At 40.1% G+C, this 18,510-nt stretch overlaps 2 protein-coding genes across 3 annotated transcripts in view; one reads left to right on the top strand and one right to left on the bottom strand.

The window, feature by feature from the left end:
• The window catches only part of LOC103479553 (phosphatase and actin regulator 1-like), a 49,310-nt gene extending 40,603 nt beyond the window's left edge, over positions 1 to 8,707 (bottom strand). Inside the window, exon 1 of the mRNA XM_081598715.1 lies at positions 8,482 to 8,707. Within this exon, the coding sequence (XP_081454841.1) occupies positions 8,482 to 8,593 (112 nt within the window). The 5' untranslated portion in view covers positions 8,594 to 8,707. The remainder of the gene's footprint in view (positions 1 to 8,481) is intronic.
• A 667-nt stretch (positions 8,708 to 9,374) lies between these two features.
• LOC103479554 (NAD-dependent protein deacylase sirtuin-5, mitochondrial-like) lies at positions 9,375 to 16,246 on the top strand. 2 transcript variants are annotated; one of them, XM_008434051.3, is made up of 10 exons: positions 9,375 to 9,500; positions 10,302 to 10,358; positions 10,767 to 10,871; positions 11,240 to 11,373; positions 11,479 to 11,704; positions 13,322 to 13,409; positions 13,503 to 13,556; positions 14,746 to 14,869; positions 15,019 to 15,134; positions 15,304 to 16,246. In XM_008434051.3, the coding sequence occupies exons 3-10, from the start codon at positions 10,772 to 10,774 to the stop codon at positions 15,374 to 15,376; spliced, it is 915 nt and encodes a 304-aa protein (XP_008432273.1). In that variant the 5' UTR covers positions 9,375 to 9,500; positions 10,302 to 10,358; positions 10,767 to 10,771; the 3' UTR covers positions 15,377 to 16,246. The 2 variants fall into 2 exon arrangements, with proteins under 2 accessions (XP_008432273.1, XP_008432272.1); XM_008434050.3 differs by lacking the exon at positions 10,302 to 10,358 and having other exon boundaries at positions 9,377 to 9,500.
• The last annotated feature ends 2,264 nt before the right edge of the window (positions 16,247 to 18,510 follow it).

Below are 18,510 nucleotides of genomic sequence, written 5' to 3'. Positions count from 1 at the left end.
ACCCCCCACAGGGCCCCCGAGGGACACGGTCGAACGCCTTCTCCAAGTCCACAAAACACATGTAGACTGGTTGGGCGAACTCCCATGCACCCTCCAGGACCCCGCTGAGGGTGTAGAGCTGGTCCAGTGTTCCACGACCAGGACGAAAACCACACTGCTCTTCCTGAATCCGAGGTTCGACTATCCGACGGACCCTCCTCTCCAGGACCCCTGAATAGACCTTACCAGGGAGGCTTAAGAGTGTGATCCCCCTGTAATTGGAGCACACCCTCCGGTCCCCCTTTTTAAACAGGGGGACCACCACCCCAGTCTGCCAGTCCAGGGGAACTGCCCCCGATGTCCATGCGATATTGCAGAGTCGCGTTAGCCAACACAACCCCGCAACATCCAGAGCCTTAAGGAACTCCGGGCGGATCTCATCCACCCCCGGGGCCCTGCCACCGAGGAGCTTTTTGACCACCTCGGCGACCTCGTCCCCAGAGATTGGAGAGCCCAGCCCAGAGTCCCCATGCTCAGCTTCCTCAACAGAAGGCATGTTGGTGGGATTGAGGAGGTCTTCGAAGTATTCCGCCCACCGGCCCACAACGTCCCGAGTTGAGGTCAGCAGCGCACCATCCCCACTATAAACAGTGTTGGTGCTGCACCGCTTCCCCCTCCTGAGACGCCGGATGGTGGACCAGAATCGCCTCGAAGCCGTACGGAAGTCTGTCTCCATGGCCTCTCCAAACTCCTCCCACGCCCGAGTTTTTGCCTCAGCGACAACCCGAGCCGCATGCCGTTTCGCCCGCCGGTACCCATCAGCTGCTTCTGGAGTCCCACAGGCCAAAAAGGCCCGGTAGGACTCCTTCTTCAGCTTGACAGCATCCCTCACCGAAGGTGTCCACCAACGGGTTCGAGGGTTGCCGCCGCGACAGGCACCAACAACCTTGCGGCCGCAGCTCCGATAGGCCGCCTCGGCAATGGAGGTACGGAACATGGTCCACTCAGACTCAATGTCCCCCACCTCTCCCGGAACGTGTTCGAAGTTCTGCCGGAGATGAGAGTTGAAGCTCCGTCTCACAGGGGACTCCGCCAGACGTTCCCAGCAGACCCTCACTATACGTTTGGGCCTGCCAGGTCTGACCGGCTTCCTCCCCCACCACCGGAGCCAACTCGTCACCAGGTAGTGGTCAGTGGACAGCTCCGCACCTCTCTTCACCCGAGTGTCCAAGACATACGGCCGCAAATCCGATGAGACGATGACAAAGTCAATCATCGAACTGCGGCCTAGGGCGTCCTGGTGCCAAGTGCACATATGGACGCCCTTATGCCTGAACATGGTGTTCGTGATGGACAATCCGTGACGAGCACAGAAGTCCAACAACAGAACACCGCTTGGGTTCAGATCGGGGGGGCCGTTCCTCCCAACCACGCCTCTCCAGGTCTCACTGTCATTGCCCACGTGAGCGTTGAAGTCTCCCAGTAGAACAAGGGAGTCCCCAGGAGGGGCACTCTCCAGTACCCCCTCTAAGGACTCCAAGAAGGGTGGGTAATCTGAACTGCCGTTCGGCCCGTAAGCACAAACAACAGTCAGAACCCGTCCCCCACCCGTAGGCGGAGGGAGGCTACCCTCTCGTTCACCGGGGTGAACCCCAACGTACAGGCGCCCAAATGGGGGGCAACAAGTATGCCCACTCCAGCCCGGCGCCTCTCACCGTGGGCAACTCCAGAGTGGAAGTACGTCCAGCCCCTCTCAAGGAGACTGGTTCCAGAACCAGAACCATGCGTCGAGGTGAGGCCGACTATTTCTAGCCGGAACCTCTCAGCCTCGCACACTAGCTCCGGCTCCTTCCCCACCAGAGAGGTGACGTTCCACGTCCCAAGAGCCAGCTTCTGCAGCCGAGGATCAGACCGCCAGGGTCTTATTGTTTAGGAAGAAGATGGGTTATGTGTTCCAGAGGTTAACATGTGTTTTTTGTGTAAAAATGTGTGCATCAACACACAAACAAAAGCAAAAGACCTTGTGGAGACGCTGGCTGAAGCTGCTAATTGGGTTTTCTTATCCACAGTGAAATAAGTCTTTTACCAGCTTGACCCCAAAGGCGACTCAATGAGGAAGAAGCAATTGCTCAAAAAGCAATATAAAAAAATAAACACTATTGCAGTTTAGAAATGCAGCCAGAAATACATCCAGGAACACAGCACTCCATTTTTGATAACATTTTCTGTGGTCTGTTTAAATTAAATTTGAAGTGTTTGACCATAATGACACAAGCCCTGGTTTCAGACTGACAGACAATTTGTGGGCAGAACTAAAAATAACTGTGTGTGAGCAAGTTGGCAGACAAAACCAACTCTGTATCATCAGTTTGATCCGGAGGAATAGATCAGAATTCCAGCAAATGATTGTGAAAAGCTTGTGGAATGATATCCAACAACTTATATGATCAAAGTCTAGGGAAATACATGTACACTTTTGACTTTGTCTGACTAATCAAAAACATAGATAGATAGATAGATAGATAGATAGATAGATAGATAGATAGATAGATAGATAGATAGATAGATAGATAGATAGATAGATAGATAGATAGATAGATAGATAGATAGATAGATAGATAGATAGATAGATAGATAGATAGATAGATAGATAGATAGATAGATAGATAGATAGACAGACAGACAGACAGACAGACAGACAGACAGACAGACAGACAGACAGACAGACAGACAGACAGACAGATAGATAGATAGATAGATAGATAGATAGATAGATAGATAGATAGATAGATAGATAGATAGATAGATAGATAGATAGATAGATAGATAACCTATCTAACCCTAACACAGAAAAAGATCCAATCAACTGTCAGACGTTAAGAAAAAAACAGGATTTATAGTAACACAAGTTAAATTTCATCGGTTCGTGATGGTTCGTAATCCCCCCAGTTTGCAGTTCCGTAAGCTTTTTAGGGTTTCATATAGCGTATGTAAACCTCTGATTCAATTATATATAAAACCTGAACATAAATGTTTCAAAACCTATAAATGTCTAGTCCTTTTGTCAGAGCCATTTGCTGAATTTATTGTGTAAAACATGAGTCTACAGACAGAAATCTCATTGCTGCTGAGATGAGCTTTTGACAAATAGACAAATAAGAACACTCAGACAACCTCACCAAGTCAAAATAAATGCTGCATCAGCATGCATCCCAAATGCAGCACACTAACAGGAAATTTACATCTAAGCACATTTATTTTGTGCTCAGCAAAGTGCATATTGACTTTATTTCAATTGCCAATCTCTCTTAATTTCAGCAACCCCTCCCCTTCCCCCCCAAAAATAAAATAATACTATTCTTGGCAAACTCCACAAAGAATATAGCCTCTCAGCTGCTATGCTCTTGTTTGTTTGTGTGTGCGAGATCTCTAACGACATAAAGCTTTGCGATGCTTAACGATGATTGAAATCAAACAACGTTAACTAGGTCATCCATCCATTCCTCACCTCCGGCCTTTCGTGTTTTACGGCAGATCACACAATCGTTGAAAGCTGTGCACTGAATGATTCCATTAGGGTGGATTATGTCTTTATGTCTGTGTGGCAGAGCTGGTTAACTGTTGAACAAATTAGTTTAGTGGTGACTCTAAGCAGGCTACTCCAATAAATCCATGCTCTTTTATTTCATTAGGAAGCCGCAGGATATCTGTCATTTGTGCTACGGCCTTGGAAGATAGTGTTGTCACAAGGAGCGGGCTCCTACAGGGTTGACTGATTAACATAAGGGCTGACTATAAATCATGTAAGCAGTAGAAAATTACTCAAAGCACGTCATAAATCGACTGGTGTGGTATTAAATACATGGTGTCCTCTTTATGAAGATGCTGTTATGAATAAAAACCATTGATTTAATAACAAAATATTTAACTGGACCGTAAGAGATGGGGTTTGTCTCTTACACTCTTTACAAAGGCAAACATACTTTTTTATGAGCATCATTAAGAAAAAACATCAACAGGAATCAAAACAGTTGCCCTGCTCTGAGAACTAATTGCTTGGTTCTTGTTTTGCATCCCCAGCAGCCTAGGTTATTTATTATTGTTAAGCACCTCGCCACACAACCACTTGACTTTTGGTTTCCTTGGCAATAAGCAAGCTAAATCCTGCTCCACTTCTTCAGGTGGAAGTGAGTCAACCGAGCTGTTGTACAAATCGCCCCCGTACCATCCTCACGCTTTCGCATTAGCTAGTTGTGGAGCACAGAGAAAACTGGAACAAAAACAGGAGCACAGAGACAAATGACAGTCTGTTGTAATCGACAGCAGCATTTCTCCTCAGGCAAAACACTCCCTGGCACCAGCACGCCGAGCCTCGAAGCGTCCTTTCATTCATTGATCAAGAATGCACAAATCTTTTCTGCTCATGAAGCAGTCGCAGGAGCTTTTTAAAGCAGCTGACAAATTGTTGGCAAATGAAAGAGCTGCATGGGAGCCATAGGTTTTCGTTCTTATTTACGATCATATAAATTCGGCTTATTGTCCTCCCAGTAGGACAAGAGAATAAACCTGACACAAAATCATTAGTGGATTATTCGGTTCCATTATGCAGCATTTCAATTGATGTTCTAATATTTTCTACCTTGGAACCTGCATTTTTATTTGAACTTAATTACTATTTCAACTTTTGGGAATGTTGTCCTGACTAAAGAATCATGCTCTGCTTTGTATTCAGAAGCCCTTTTTCACATTTTGCCGCAGCACAACCACAAACTTTTGTGTATTTTACTGGGATTTTATGAAATGCAGCGACATAAAGTTGCACATACACCAGACAGCAACACATCAGACAGGTCAGAGAGAAAAAGCTGTGGAGAGTTTCAAAGCAGCATTAGGTTATAGCAAAAATATTTTAAGCTTGGAAATTTTCATAAAGGACTATTTGATCTACTGTCTGACAAACGGAAAGAGGTCTGCATAACTGCAAAGAAAATATTCCAATATGTCCACCTAAAATGTCTGAAAAGCTGCCAAAAGGCCCTTGATAAAGCTGGAGAACCCTTTAGAGGACCGCAGTTCAGGTGAGAGAAACTTTTGACAACATAATTGTGAGCTATGCTCCCCAGAAACATTCCCTTTTACGGAAGAGCACAATGGAATGAATGGCTTGGATCAGAGCACATGTATGCAGGGGCGGATCTACTGGGGTGGCATGGGGTGGCAGTTGCCACCCCAAATGAGAGCCTTGCCACCCCTGTTGCCACCCCAAATAGTTATGGGAAATCGGACATTAAGCGCACGAATCTCTTTTTTCCGATAACTTGAATGCAACACAACTTAACCTGACACCTACTAATGAGTAGCGGGAAGTGCGAGAGAAGGACAGAGCGCGAGGCAGCAGCATTGATGGATATATTACTATACAACCGTTATGTTAGCACTAACGAATTGTTACGTTAGTGCTAACGTAACAATTCGTTACGTTATCATCGTGATAACAATTTAACATAACAATTGGTATTGGTACAATTGTAATTGGTACAATTACAATTGTACAATATACTTATATATAATATAATTATAAATATAAATAATATAAATATATATTATATATATATATATATATATATATAATACAATATATATATAATATAATATAATTATATATATAAATATATATATATATATTTATTTATATAAATATATAAATAATAATATAATATATTATATATAATATATATATATAATATAATTGTACAAATACCAATTGTAATTGGTACAATTGGTAACAATTCGTTACGTTACCGAAATCGTTGTCGTGTAAACAGGGCCTTAGGCTCGGAGAACTAAAATGCACAACCAAACTCAAAGTCTAATAAAGTTTAACCTTCCTTACACTATTTTTAATTAAGTATTTAACAAACAAATGGCTTCTTCCGCGATAATTATGTGAAATTAAATTAATTGTCTAATATAAAAAATAGTTTGGTGCGGTCGAGCTCAGAGTCTGAGAGGCTTGTCCTTTATCAAACAATTTAGTTTTTTGCTTCTTATTTAGTGGAAATATTGGTGTTGATGAGATTTTCTCCAAAATAATAACCTTTTTCAACTTTTATAGCTCCACTGTTGACAATGAGGCTCTAACATTCACAAATGACATTGAAATAAAATCCAGTCCAACATCTGGTTTGAGGTGATTCCTCTGGAACCTGTTGGAGGAAAAATATCCCAACTTCAGAAGATGAGCTTTAACCTAACAGAGCTCTGTGGTTCCTCCTGTCAGTATGAGAGTCAGGGTGAGGAGGCGTCATGTTAGGAAGAGAAGTGGAAGCTGCAGGATCTTCAGAACAAACAGGTCATGATGCTGGGCTACTGATTATCCCTCTGTCTGGACACAGGATCAATATAACCAGTTTAAAAGATAAATGAATGGTTATATGCCAGACATGGAAAACTAGGATCACTCCATGCCATGATGTTCAGGATTTAGGTCTCATGGCATCTCAAGGTCTCAACATTGCAGCCAGTAGGTTGAGAGAAATACAGCTTTATTTTGTAGCAGCTCCCAGTTTTAGTATATGAGGCAGACAGCCTGTCTACTTTGAAGCCAAGGCTTAAAACTTTATTTTTTGATCAAGTTTATATAGCTGAAACAGCAATATCTGGGAAATGGTAAAGGTGTAGAAAGACTGTAACCAAGCATTCTTTCTCCAAGAAAAAGCTTCTTCCCAAGAGCTGTAAAATCCACCTGTCCCCTGTCCAGCTTTCATCCACTCCCCCCGCCCCCACTGCAGACACACTCACCCCCATTTGCTGCACTAAGCAAGGACTGATTGAGACTTTAGCAACAGATGTTTATATGTTTTATAATTTTACTTATTTATCACTGAGGGTAACACTGCAATTTTGTTATGTTCTAAGAACAAAATGACAAATAAAAATCTTATGTTTTAATAAGATAGCTGTTGCAGAACTGAACATTTCTTCCTGTTAAAGGAAGGTTTTTCTCCCCACTGTCACTCCATGCTTGCTCAATATGAGAAATTGCTGCAAAGTCAATGACATGATGCAATTGTCTGCTGTTGTTAAATTCCAGGTGCAGAGAATGCTTCAAAGACTGCTGGATTTCCTTAGAAAGAAAACTGTTTGAACTAATTTGAATAGTAAACTGAGCTTAGTGCACTGTTTGATGATAAGGATCTATTGCAATGTATGTATGAAGTAATTGAAATTACTTCTTTATAAAGTGCCTTAAAATGACATTTGTTGAGAAATGTTCCATGTAAATAAACTGAATTTAATTGAATTGAACAGACAAAACTCCAAATACCCATACTTTTAGCTTTTATAGCATTGAATCCATACGGGCACCACAATATTTTCTAAATTTCAGATGTCTCAGTGACAGTGATCTGTGTTCACCGGACACATACAATTCCAGGATAGAGCAAGGAACATAGTTTGTAACTCTAATGTGCCAAATGTGGAAAAAGTTCTGAATATTTTGCATAGTACTGTTGCTGCATATACAGCAACTATTGCACGTGCTGACCTGGTACAGGTTATGATGCACGTTGATAAAGAAGAAGCATCATATTTATAATGTCATTCTTAGCTATTAGATACAGTAAGTAAGCATAGAAAAACTAATTTTAAATGTGTCAGAAAAAAAAATCTACATTTTGGTTGAGTAAATCACAGGAAGGACTTTCATGAGATCTAAAACAGACTGCTGGATGCAGCATGTGTCCCAATTTCACTGTAGTGCAAAAGATCTGAATCCTGTTGACTCAGTCAGCATAAAATGCCAAGTCACCATGGTAACAGAGTATGCAACACACATGGATGATGGACACAGAGAGCTATTGTCGTATTTTTGTTACAGGTTGAAAACTGAAATTGAAATGTGGGTAATGTTGACAGTTATGACCAATAACTGGAAATAAAAACATATAAAAGAACTCGTTTGTCCATTCTGGATTTATGCATCACAAGCCTGAGCCACTGCAGGCCACGCTGGGGAGCGCTTCTTCGTATTATGTAATTGCGTTCAACAACTGTGATGGTAATGGCAAAATCCACACACACACACACACACACACACACACACACACACACACACACACACACACACACACACACACACACACACACACACACACAAAAAACGTTGTTCAAGCGATTAGAAAGAAATGTTCACTTGTTATTTATTTTGCACTAAAGAAGCAAATTGCCCTTAGTGTCGGTCCATAAAGTTGCATAACATTTCAGTCACACTATCCCTCTGATTACCAACAAGCGTCGCTGCCCATTGATAATTTCTGGAGGAATAAACCTCCCCGCACCACTGTAACACCGGTCCACGAGGGGAAAATAAGATGCGGTCGTTTTCCACGTTTAAAGCAGGGGCGTATTGAACCACAACAACTACCCCAGTGGACACCGCGACATCTGGCGTGAGTATAGCACTGAGGATCAGAGCGCAAGGCGGGCATGTGCTCCTACCTGTCCGCAGATTGAAAGATCTTCTGGCTTCAACCAGATATGGGATGTCGCTCGTGGAGCGGAGCCTCCTGAGCGGTCTTCGGTCTGAATTGCTGGCCGGTGTGGTCGCCATCAATTTGAGCCAGTGTCCAGAGATGACTGCTGGCCGACTGGGACAGAAGCAGAGCCGCACGGCCACTCGCGCGCTGGGAGGCAGCGATCGATGAAGAGGAGGAGGCAGTACACATGCACGCGGGAGAACAAGGCAAGAGAGAGAGGGAGAGAGGAGGGTGGGGGGGGGGAGTCAGGCGTTGGTGTGAAATGATAAAAAAGTAAAAAAAAGAAAAGTCTTTTTTTAACACGAAAGTAGTAAATAAACTAATATTGTGAATGAGAATCAGCTACTTTAAAAATAATAATTACAAAAAACATTAAAATACAGTGACTCGGTCACAATAAATAATAAGAATTCAAATAAAATATATTAGTTCTATTCAATGAAGTGTAATTTAGTTTAGCTTTTAAGATTAAAAAATAATAAAATTATAAACAAACTAAATTTAAAAATAGCGAAACAACTGCCTTTATTTGTGTTTCTATTTTTTATTTATTTATTCAGACAGTTTGTATTTTCAAGTAGAAAATTAAAGAATATAAAGTCCACAGTTGAAAAATGTAACAGTTTAGAATATGTGTTTTTATCCATAGCATTATTATTATTATTATTATTATTATTATTATTATTATTATTATTATTATTATTATTATTATTATTATTATTATTATTATTATTATTATTATTAATGTCAATAGAGGCAAAATCGTTTTGGAAAGTGAGTAATTTTATCTTCCTGATCGAGTTAAGGATATCAACCACTAGAGGGCGCACTGGAATTATACATAATCTTGGCTTTACGACACTCTTGTTCCTTTGCGGCCCCTCCTGGTAATTGAGGACAGATAGGTAAACAAGCCCAGCGTGTCTTTCTCGTCAGACGGAAAGAAACTCCTGTCGAAGTCGGTGCAATTTAGCTCCACGTGTAAGTTCCTTTAAAAAACTGCTTTCGTTCACGTTGCTTTTGCTCGATGCAAGTTAAGGTTACGTGGTTTTCTTTGCTCTAACGACATCTTTAGGAAGCAGTCACGTACATCACGACTGTTGGGCAACACAATACGTCTGCATTTTGTAAAGAATCCTGCTGAAATATTACGGCATTAGGCTGCTACTTAAAAACTATGCTTGGAATATTTTGTTTGCGAGTTTTCAAGTTAAAAATGTAGGTAACATTAGAAAAGAGCGCTGCGTAATGTCAGAATACCGACAGAGATTAAAGGGTGTATAATATTTGTATTGAATGGAAGAGCTGGCATTCAGTTCAACCCTTTTCCATTTGTTTGACTTTATTTGTGTTGATAAGTGTGTCAGTTCAACTATTTATTTTCTCCCGTTTCCCAATTGTTAGGTATTACGTTAAACAGACATATTCTTAAGCTTTCCTCTGTGTGTACATTACTTGCCTTATCAGTGTAAAGATCCCCAGACTCTGTCGGTACTGTTGCGGCTTCTTGCTGCAATAAAAATACATCTCGAACTACACAGCTTTTTTGCACCATATCTGCTAGTCATTTAGAGGATATGTTGACCCGAGAAGCTACAAAAAGCATCAAGAGCAAAATCATCCATTTGTTTCATTGCCCAAAAGCAATGCTGCAAGCTGTCTTTGGTAATTTGTCAAGGAATGCAGTGGAGACGGGCTTTGATAGAATACATTTACCTGGGAATGGATATAAAATATTCTAATGTGTCATGTGTTCTGCTTGCTAACAATATATTTGTCCAGCTTTATAGGTTTTCAGTGTCCAAGTCTACAGCTTTGGCCGAGAGCAATGCAATAAATGTAGGTTTTATTGCAGTCAAAATTGCCAACAATATTGCAGTGATATGTACACCCTATATCAGGCAAAATAGTAAAAATATGGGTCATTTGGGTCTTACTTTCTGAAATGTGTTTTGGTAAAGTTTTTGGGTTGGTGTCTTTTTATTATTATTTTTCTAGATTGCATCTGCAACGTTTGTAAATCACAACTTATTGGATAATATTCTTAACTCAAAAATATTCACATAAAAACTACATTCAGTAGCAAAAAAATATTGTCTTTGTTTTAGCATAAGGGATGATATTTAAATATTTAAATCTCTTAGGAAATATTACAAACCTTAAAGAAGTCTGAAACTGTGTGTGGAAAGTAAAATAACATGCTATAAAAAAAAAAACTGGCATTTTTTGTTTCTTCTGATCTTTTAGTGACGATGCTTCTCAAAAGCCGAGCTGTCTTTTCACTTGGTCTTCGCATGTGCTCCACACATGTGACAACAGGACCAGTGATTGAACCAGGAAGACCCAGTTCAGGTAAAACGAGAGCTTTTTAGAACCTCACAGACCCACTCTTTCAACCAGGCAGCATCTAGTAGGAAATTGTTTAGGCGTAACAATATTCAATGTAACTGGGATGTACTGTATCTTAAAGACAAATAAACAAGTATTACTCTATTCACTAAATTGAGATTTTGGGTGAATTTTGTGTAAATGAACAATCTTTTTGGTATAGGGTAATTTAAAACCTATCATTATGGGGGTGAGAAAAATCTAAAAACAACATGACTGTTAGATTACAAACATGTAGTTTTAACAGTTTTGTAAGTTTCCAGCTTTTCCTTTTTTGCAAATTTTTTTAAAAACATTGCAAAAAATGTACCTCTTTCTCATTCGGCTCTCAGACATGTCTGAATTCCGAAAGGCCTTCGCTAAAGCCAAGAACATAGCAATCATCACCGGAGCAGGTGTGAGTGCAGAGAGTGGCGTACCGACTTTCAGGGGAGAACATGAGAAGTGGAGGAAGTGGCATTCCCAGGTACATTTAAACAAAGAAGCTATGTCGGATTACAACATTCTTCCCTCTGAGCTCCATTCTTTAAACTTGTCCACGTGGATCTACCCACCCCCTTCCCTCCCCCAGGACCTTGCTTCTCCAGAGGCCTTCTCTCGCAACCCGTCTCGGGTCTGGGAGTTTTATCACTACAGGAGAGAGCTTGTGCTGGACAAGAAGCCCAGCGCCGTCCATTTGGCCATAGCCGAGTGCGAAGCTCGTCTGAAGAAGCAGGGGCGCTCGGTGGTGGTCATCACCCAGTGCCAAGATGATTTGCACCGACAGGCTGGGTCAAAACATGTGCTCAAGATTCACGGTGAGTGTTAGTGGGGAATTCTGTAGTGATGAAATCTGTAAGAACATGACGAGCAATTGTCTAGATTTTCTTTTTCTGCACGTTTTAATTGACCATATCAAAATGTGATTTGAAAGGATCTGCTTCCAACAGAAACATTCACTTGAAACATAAAATAAAATCAATTTAATTGAGGAGAAGTATCATGAAGCTTCCTCGTAGCTAATGAAGTGACAAGTATTAAGGGTCTTAGACACTTGATGAGCAAATGAAGTGGACAGACTCACTGCAATAACACATTTTGTCAGCCATTTGGTCAATATGTCCTCATGTCATAAAGAGTGCAAAAAAGGAGTCATGGTTGAATTTGAGTTTTGGATTTTGTTGTGAACTTTTCACAATTGAGAGGAATAGAAATTATAACACACTATTTCTAAAAGTACTTGCTTGTCTGCCTTTGCTTACAGATGAGTTTAAGAGACATCCCATGTTTATTCCACATACTGTAATGTCAGACCAACCTTTGCAATTATAACGGTTTAAACTCTTCTGGATTTGCTTTCTGTGAAGCTGAGGAGTTGTTGTAATTTTTGACTGTTTTTCCTGAATCGCATTTGTGTGGCCAGACCGTGATGTAATGTCATCCTAAAAGATTTTCTGTCATGTTAAGATTAGGACTCTCTGCAGATCAGCCTCGTTCTTTCACACCAAATCTCCTCGTCCTTGTCTTTCTGGCTCTTGCTTTGTGTTCTAGTGTAGAATCTTGTTGAAAAATAAGGGGCCCATTCCCAAACTCAAATTTCCACAGTCGGGTACATGAAATTACCCAAAAAATTTCTTTATATGGTGAAGCATTAACAGTTCCATTTGACTGGAACTAAAGGGATGAGTTCAGCTCCTGAAAAACCGCCCCACACCATAATCCTCTTTGCACCAAACTTGACGCGTGACACAATGCAGTCGGGCAAGTGCTGTTCTCCTGGTAAATGCCAAAGACAGACCTGCACATTAGTTTGTCAGACAAGAGACTCATGATCATGGTCAACACTGCCAGGGACTTGTCTCCATTGCTCCAGAGTTCAGTGACTGTGTTCTTTACTCCACTACATTCAACACTTTACATTGAACTATTTGATGTAAAGCTTCACTGCAGCTGCTCAGTCAGGGATACTCATTTCTTAGGAAGTTCTCTGTAAGATTATGGGAAGCTTGCAGGTCTGGAGCTAATGACCACGCACAATGTTGGTGACACTTTGAACCTCAGCATCTGCTGCATTGAATCCCTCTTTATTTACTGCTGGAATTGACTAGTTCCCATTCTTTAAAATGTTTGTAGAAAGAGTCTGCATCTCTATGCGCTTGTTTAGATACCTGTGTCATGAAAACAGTTACAACACCTGCATTCAACGACTACGATGATGGAGTTTTTTGACAATATGACGCAAAGAGAAACATTCTTAAGACTCAGGATTGAATGTTTGTAATGTGTTTTTTTTTCTCAGGATCCCAAGCAGCACCACAACAATTAAAAATATGAAATTATTTCTGTGTTCATTGCATTTTGTGTACTGTGTGTATGTTTGCGCGCGCGCGCGTGTGTGTGTGTGTGTGTGTGTGTGTGTGTGTGTGTAACTGCAGGCAGTCTGCTGGAGACACGCTGTATGAGTTGTGGACAAGTGACCGTGAACAAGCAAAGCCCCATATGTGCTGCTTTAAAGAGCAAAGGGTAGGCAACCCTTGATGAATATACACACACTAATAAACATTCAGAATTTGTGGTTTGATCCCTTCTGTTTTTACACATTTTGTTTGTTTTCAGAGCACCTGGCGCAAATGTTTCTGATGCACAGATTCCTGTGGATAAACTGCCAAGGTAAGATTATCTACACACCATATTAACACTGACACATATATTTCCTAAGCGTTTTAGCTCCCCTTTTTACTGATTTCAGGGGAGTGTTCCTAATGTCTATGACCTGAAATATTTTGACGGAACAACCTTTAATCTCCTTGACTTTAAGCTGGTTAGATATTCATACATGGTAAAAAACAACTATTAAAAATGTGTTAAGTTTTATATTTAAAACACTTCAGCAATGGTTTTCAGACTCATGGATTTCACTCATTTGCTCTTTAATGTGGTACAAAAAGTCCATGTTTTATATTCTATTTATTTTATATGCTTCCTAGATTTTAATAACATAAAAAAACTAAATGAAAACCAGTTATGTCTCACCCTAAAAGAACCAAGAAACAACCTAACTAAAACATTCAGTTCATTTTTTTAGCTGAATGTCACTTTATGCTCTTCTGATTAGAGTAAACGGGGGATCAAATGCATGTACGTGGTACATCTATGCACAAACGCAGAGTAAAAAGAATGTGGCAGCTTGCTGCTGGTAAACAAACCTCGTTCCTGAACAGCCCTCTGTTCTGATTTCAATTTTTAGCTTTGCTTTACTTCATTTGTGCCCTCCAGGCAGACAGCATTATTGGAGCATCACTCAGTCGGGACAATTTGTCAATAGAAGATGCAGAAGAAGAATGAGAGAAACTATGAAAGGAGCTGTCTGCTAACACATTTGCATAGAAGCATTTGTTTAATGACACATCTTATCAAGCTGCCCCACTTATCTTATTCTCATTTCAACTCTTCTGTGAATCAAACCTTCAGAAATAAATGGCTGTATATGTATAATGCTAAGTAGGCGTTATATATGCCTGACACATAAGGTTTGGCTTCAGGAGACATGATGCAGCTCCACATGCCCTTTAAATTCAGAGGCAACGCAGGGAATTGAACTCGTCCACTAGAGGGCAGTGATGTTCTTCGAGGTCAAATTTTGCCTAAATACGACCAAAGAGTTCTGTATTCATTTCTCAGTGACATTTTAGGCGATTGCCCCCTTTTTATTTTTGACTTTGCCTTTGAAACATGTTTCTCAGCTGACTGAACCCTCTTTTTTTTTTTGCTGTTTTTAGTTTTTTGTTGTTGTTTTGTTTTGTTTTTACTGTAAGTAGGAGCTGAATTAACCTATACTTCTTGCTGCTGTTCCATAAAGATGTGAGGAGAGAGACTGCCGCGGTCTTCTGAGGCCCAATGTCGTCTTCTTTGGGGAGACTTTGGACTCTCACATTCTGACTAATGTGGAAAAGGAAATGGAACTCTGTGACCTCTGTCTGGTGGTGAGTTGTCTTTCATGTAGGCACATTGACACACATTTCACCTGTGTGACAGTTTCATGTAATGCCGTATTTTTCCAGAGTGTGTTAAGGACTTGACCTGAATTGCGGCATTGACTCTTGGGTTATTGCTCCCTGTTGTTTACTTGCAGGTGGGGACGTCATCCATTGTTTACCCAGCAGCCATGTTTGGTCCCCGGGTTGCAGCCAGAGGTGTTCCGGTTGCAGAATTTAATATGAATACAACACCAAAAACTGAATACTTCATGTAAGTCAGTAACAACACTAAACTTCTATTTTAAAAACATATGTGATAGTCTGCATTTATAATCTTAGCTTCAAAATAAACCAAAAGAATCATTAGCAGATTTAACACCACTACTCCTCAGCGTTCTAACATTTGTGTTGTGTTTTACTCTCTGTTTGATGGGACACAGGTACCATTTCCAGGGTCCATGTGGAACCACGCTGCCTCCGGCTCTGGCACCACATGAGTCAGAGGAATTGTAAAAATCGTTAGGCTGTTCTTATTGGATGAAAGTTGGTGGTTTCTTCTACATCCTAATACAATCCAGAGCTGCTGTATTTCATCACAGTTTATCAAATAGCAAACTGCCCCCAAAAAAACTGAGTTTCTTTTTTTTTTTTTTTTTTTTTTTTTATATTATGAATTTCTTAATACTTGAAAATCTTGCTTACAAACTGGATTCGGATTGGAGAACTTTTTTTTTTTTAACAAATATTCTCTTCTTGGAATAAAGGTGGGAAAATGCAACTTCATTATGAAAGGGAATGCACTCCGCATTTACTTACTTCCGTAGGAAATTATCTTCCGTCTTCAGATAAAATGTTTAGAGGAGATTCTTCTGTTAGTAGAAACAATTATGCTGTAGAAAGAACTAATATTCCTTCTTGTGCCAATGGATGGGATTCCTCTGTTCCTTCGCTGTCCTATGAACAGGTGTGCAGACATCCTCTTGTGCCTTTTCAAGCTGTTGATTCAACTTTGACCAAATGCTTGCTTTTAAACCTCAAGTCCAAATCAAGCAATGTTACAGAGATTTAGTCAAGTGTTTAGTTTACTAAAAATGATAAAGAATAACCTACTCCTCATTGTGTTTGACGGTGTTTGATATTATGTCTGAAGTCATCTGGTTGCATGTATGATGTATTCAGGAGACATAAGATGCATTTTTAGTTTGTTCTGTCTTGTTTTCTCAATCATATATGGTTAGAACAACAAGCAATAACAAGATTTTTTTTTTTTTTACATTTTCATTGTCTATGGACTATACGCACAGCTACTTTTTAAAAGTATTAATACTGCCGACGCATTTACACAAAGCATAATTATTAAAATTCTTCAGTGATGCATACTGATTTTTGTGCCGTTCATTTTTCTCCTGATTCACAGTAAAAGAATACAACCTCCCATGTGCTTAATGTGAACACTAGAGGCCAGCGTTTAGCTTTCTTTAAGTTGTTCTATTTTATTCTGGGGAGGGGAGATGGAAACAATTTAGCAGTTTTGTTCAGTTGTTATTCCTGACTGTTCTATCATAAAGCTGTTGAAAGAATAGTCAACATAACATATTTGCATTCCGTACCTTTCACAGTTGAAATAGGTTGTAATATGGAAACATTTGTGTTAGAACTTCTCTGTTTATAACAGGAGTTCTCAAATTTATTTGCTCATGACCCATAAAAGAACAGTGGAAGAGGTTATTTCAGCAATAACCTAGCCTGCTAGGACCTGTGCTTTGACCTAGCCTGCTGGGTCCAATAACCTAGCAGGCTAGGTCAAAGCACAGGTCTGCTGTGCTTTGAAAAGGTATTTGTTGCCCCACAGATTTCTTCTGTTCTTGCTTTTTTTTTTGTGACAATTTAAAGATTTCCATTTCACTTCATCAAACCATTTTTTAAAGTTATTAATGTCAACCTGCCCCTACACAAAATTGAAAGTTGACATTAATAACCTGCCCAGGGGGCAATTACTGCAGCAGTAATTCTCCCACTAAGCCTATTAAGAATTGTGGTAACTGGCAATATGTATTTTACCTTGATGTGGAGAAATTTTGGCCAAGTTTTTTTTTTTTTTTTGATAAACCGTCTGTTTAAGGTTGTACCACAACATCTAAATCAAATTAAAGTTTCCATTTAGGTAAGGCCACTCCAATACCCGTCTTCAGGTATTTTGTCGTTCAGGGGTAGACTTATTTTTGATGTGGCCTAATCCAAGTCTGCTTGTCTCTGAGGTCACAAAATGATGTTTGGACATTATCCATCCGTCCGTCAGTCAGTCAGTCAATCAATCTTATTTCACACGCTTATCCCTAGTGGGGTCGCCAGCGGTACTGGTGCCTAAATCCAGTGGTCAACAGGTGAGAGGCGGGGTTTAGACCCCGCCTTCTCAAGTTGATTGACCTATCCCGTCATCCTTCCATGAAAAGGATAAAACGATTCACTTTCGCTTAAACATCAGTAATTGTATTTACCTGTAATGACATATTAAGAAAGCATTTTACAGATACACATACACACTTTTTTAAAAAGTCTTTTCAAACCCCTTTTATTCACTTTGAATCTCTAAACATTGTCAACAAATCAAACTCCTACTCTTGCCAGCCTACATCCCATAAAATAGCTGCATTTGAGGCAAGTCTCCTCTTGACCTTTATTTTAATATGGCTGCCACACAAGACGCACTCGGATGTTGATGTTTGACCCGAGTGGCTTAAATATAACAACCAAACATTTCACCAGTACTCTACTGCACAATGAAGTGTTTAGCACTCATTTTAGAACTTAAGAACTGTCATAAAGTGGTTTGGGAAGAGCACTCAGTTTTCAGTAAAACTATTGCAGCTGTATAATTTGTTGCTTATTTTTAGTATTTTAAGATTGGTTTATTGTCTTTAGTTAACAAGTATGTCCTCTTTGTTGTTTAAAATCTCTCCATACCTCATGTTGTCTGCCTTTGAGGTTAGGAAGCTCTGGTCTGCTCATGGCAGACGTCTAAAATCCTCCTGCATGACTAAATTTAACAGTTTTTTTTTAGTAAAAGTAATTGTGATACATGGTTAGAAATAACTTAATTTGACCATGGAAGGTTACTTTCAATAGACAGTCATAAAGAGACTCGTTGACGAGAGCCATTTCTGCCTGTGGCCAAAAGAGAGAATGGTGTGTGAGTATAAGTATGATCTCAGGGGAGCCTCTTCTCGTAGGTTCGTTTCATGGCCACTATAGTTTTAGCTCTCATGATAAATTTTTTAGTTCACAAAGCAGAGCGGCGCCACACAACCTGGTCTCGGGCCACTTTGGTAAGAAGCGTTATTTGTGGCTCCTTTTTTTTTTTTTTTTCTTTTTTTAAACATGGCATATAAAATCATATGCTTTTGTCTTCAATAAAGTATCTCTGTTAATGCATCCCATCATCATTATCTTGATTGGACCTTCCACATCTGCTTTTCTATTACTGGTGCCTTCCTGGAGGCAGAAGTAAGGCCAACTTCTATTTGTCGCTGGAAGAAAAGAACACAGAGAGGCACTTAGTGGAAATCTCAGCTGTCATTTTTGGAGCAGGTTTGAACTCAACCTCCACCTACTTTGTCTTCTTCTTTGTGGATATGAAGTGGAAAACA

The sequence above is a fragment of the Poecilia reticulata genome, chromosome 17, assembly GCF_904066995.2.
Source record: "Poecilia reticulata chromosome 17, P_reticulata-male-v2, whole genome shotgun sequence".
Classification (NCBI taxonomy): Eukaryota; Metazoa; Chordata; class Actinopteri; order Cyprinodontiformes; family Poeciliidae; genus Poecilia; species Poecilia reticulata.
Note: the sequence above shows the minus strand (reverse complement) of the source record. Positions and strands in the feature narration are given on the sequence as shown.

Bases quoted from the DNA above. Each gene is read 5' to 3' on its own strand.
- LOC103479554 (XM_008434051.3), top strand. From the start codon at position 10,772: ATGCTTCTCAAAAGCCGAGCTGTCTTTTCACTTGGTCTTCGCATGTGC. The intron at 13,410-13,502 runs GTAGGCAACCCT...GTTTGTTTTCAG, and splicing joins GCTGCTTTAAAGAGCAAAGG to AGCACCTGGCGCAAATGTTT. The intron at 14,870-15,018 runs GTGAGTTGTCTT...GTTTACTTGCAG, and splicing joins TCTGTGACCTCTGTCTGGTG to GTGGGGACGTCATCCATTGT.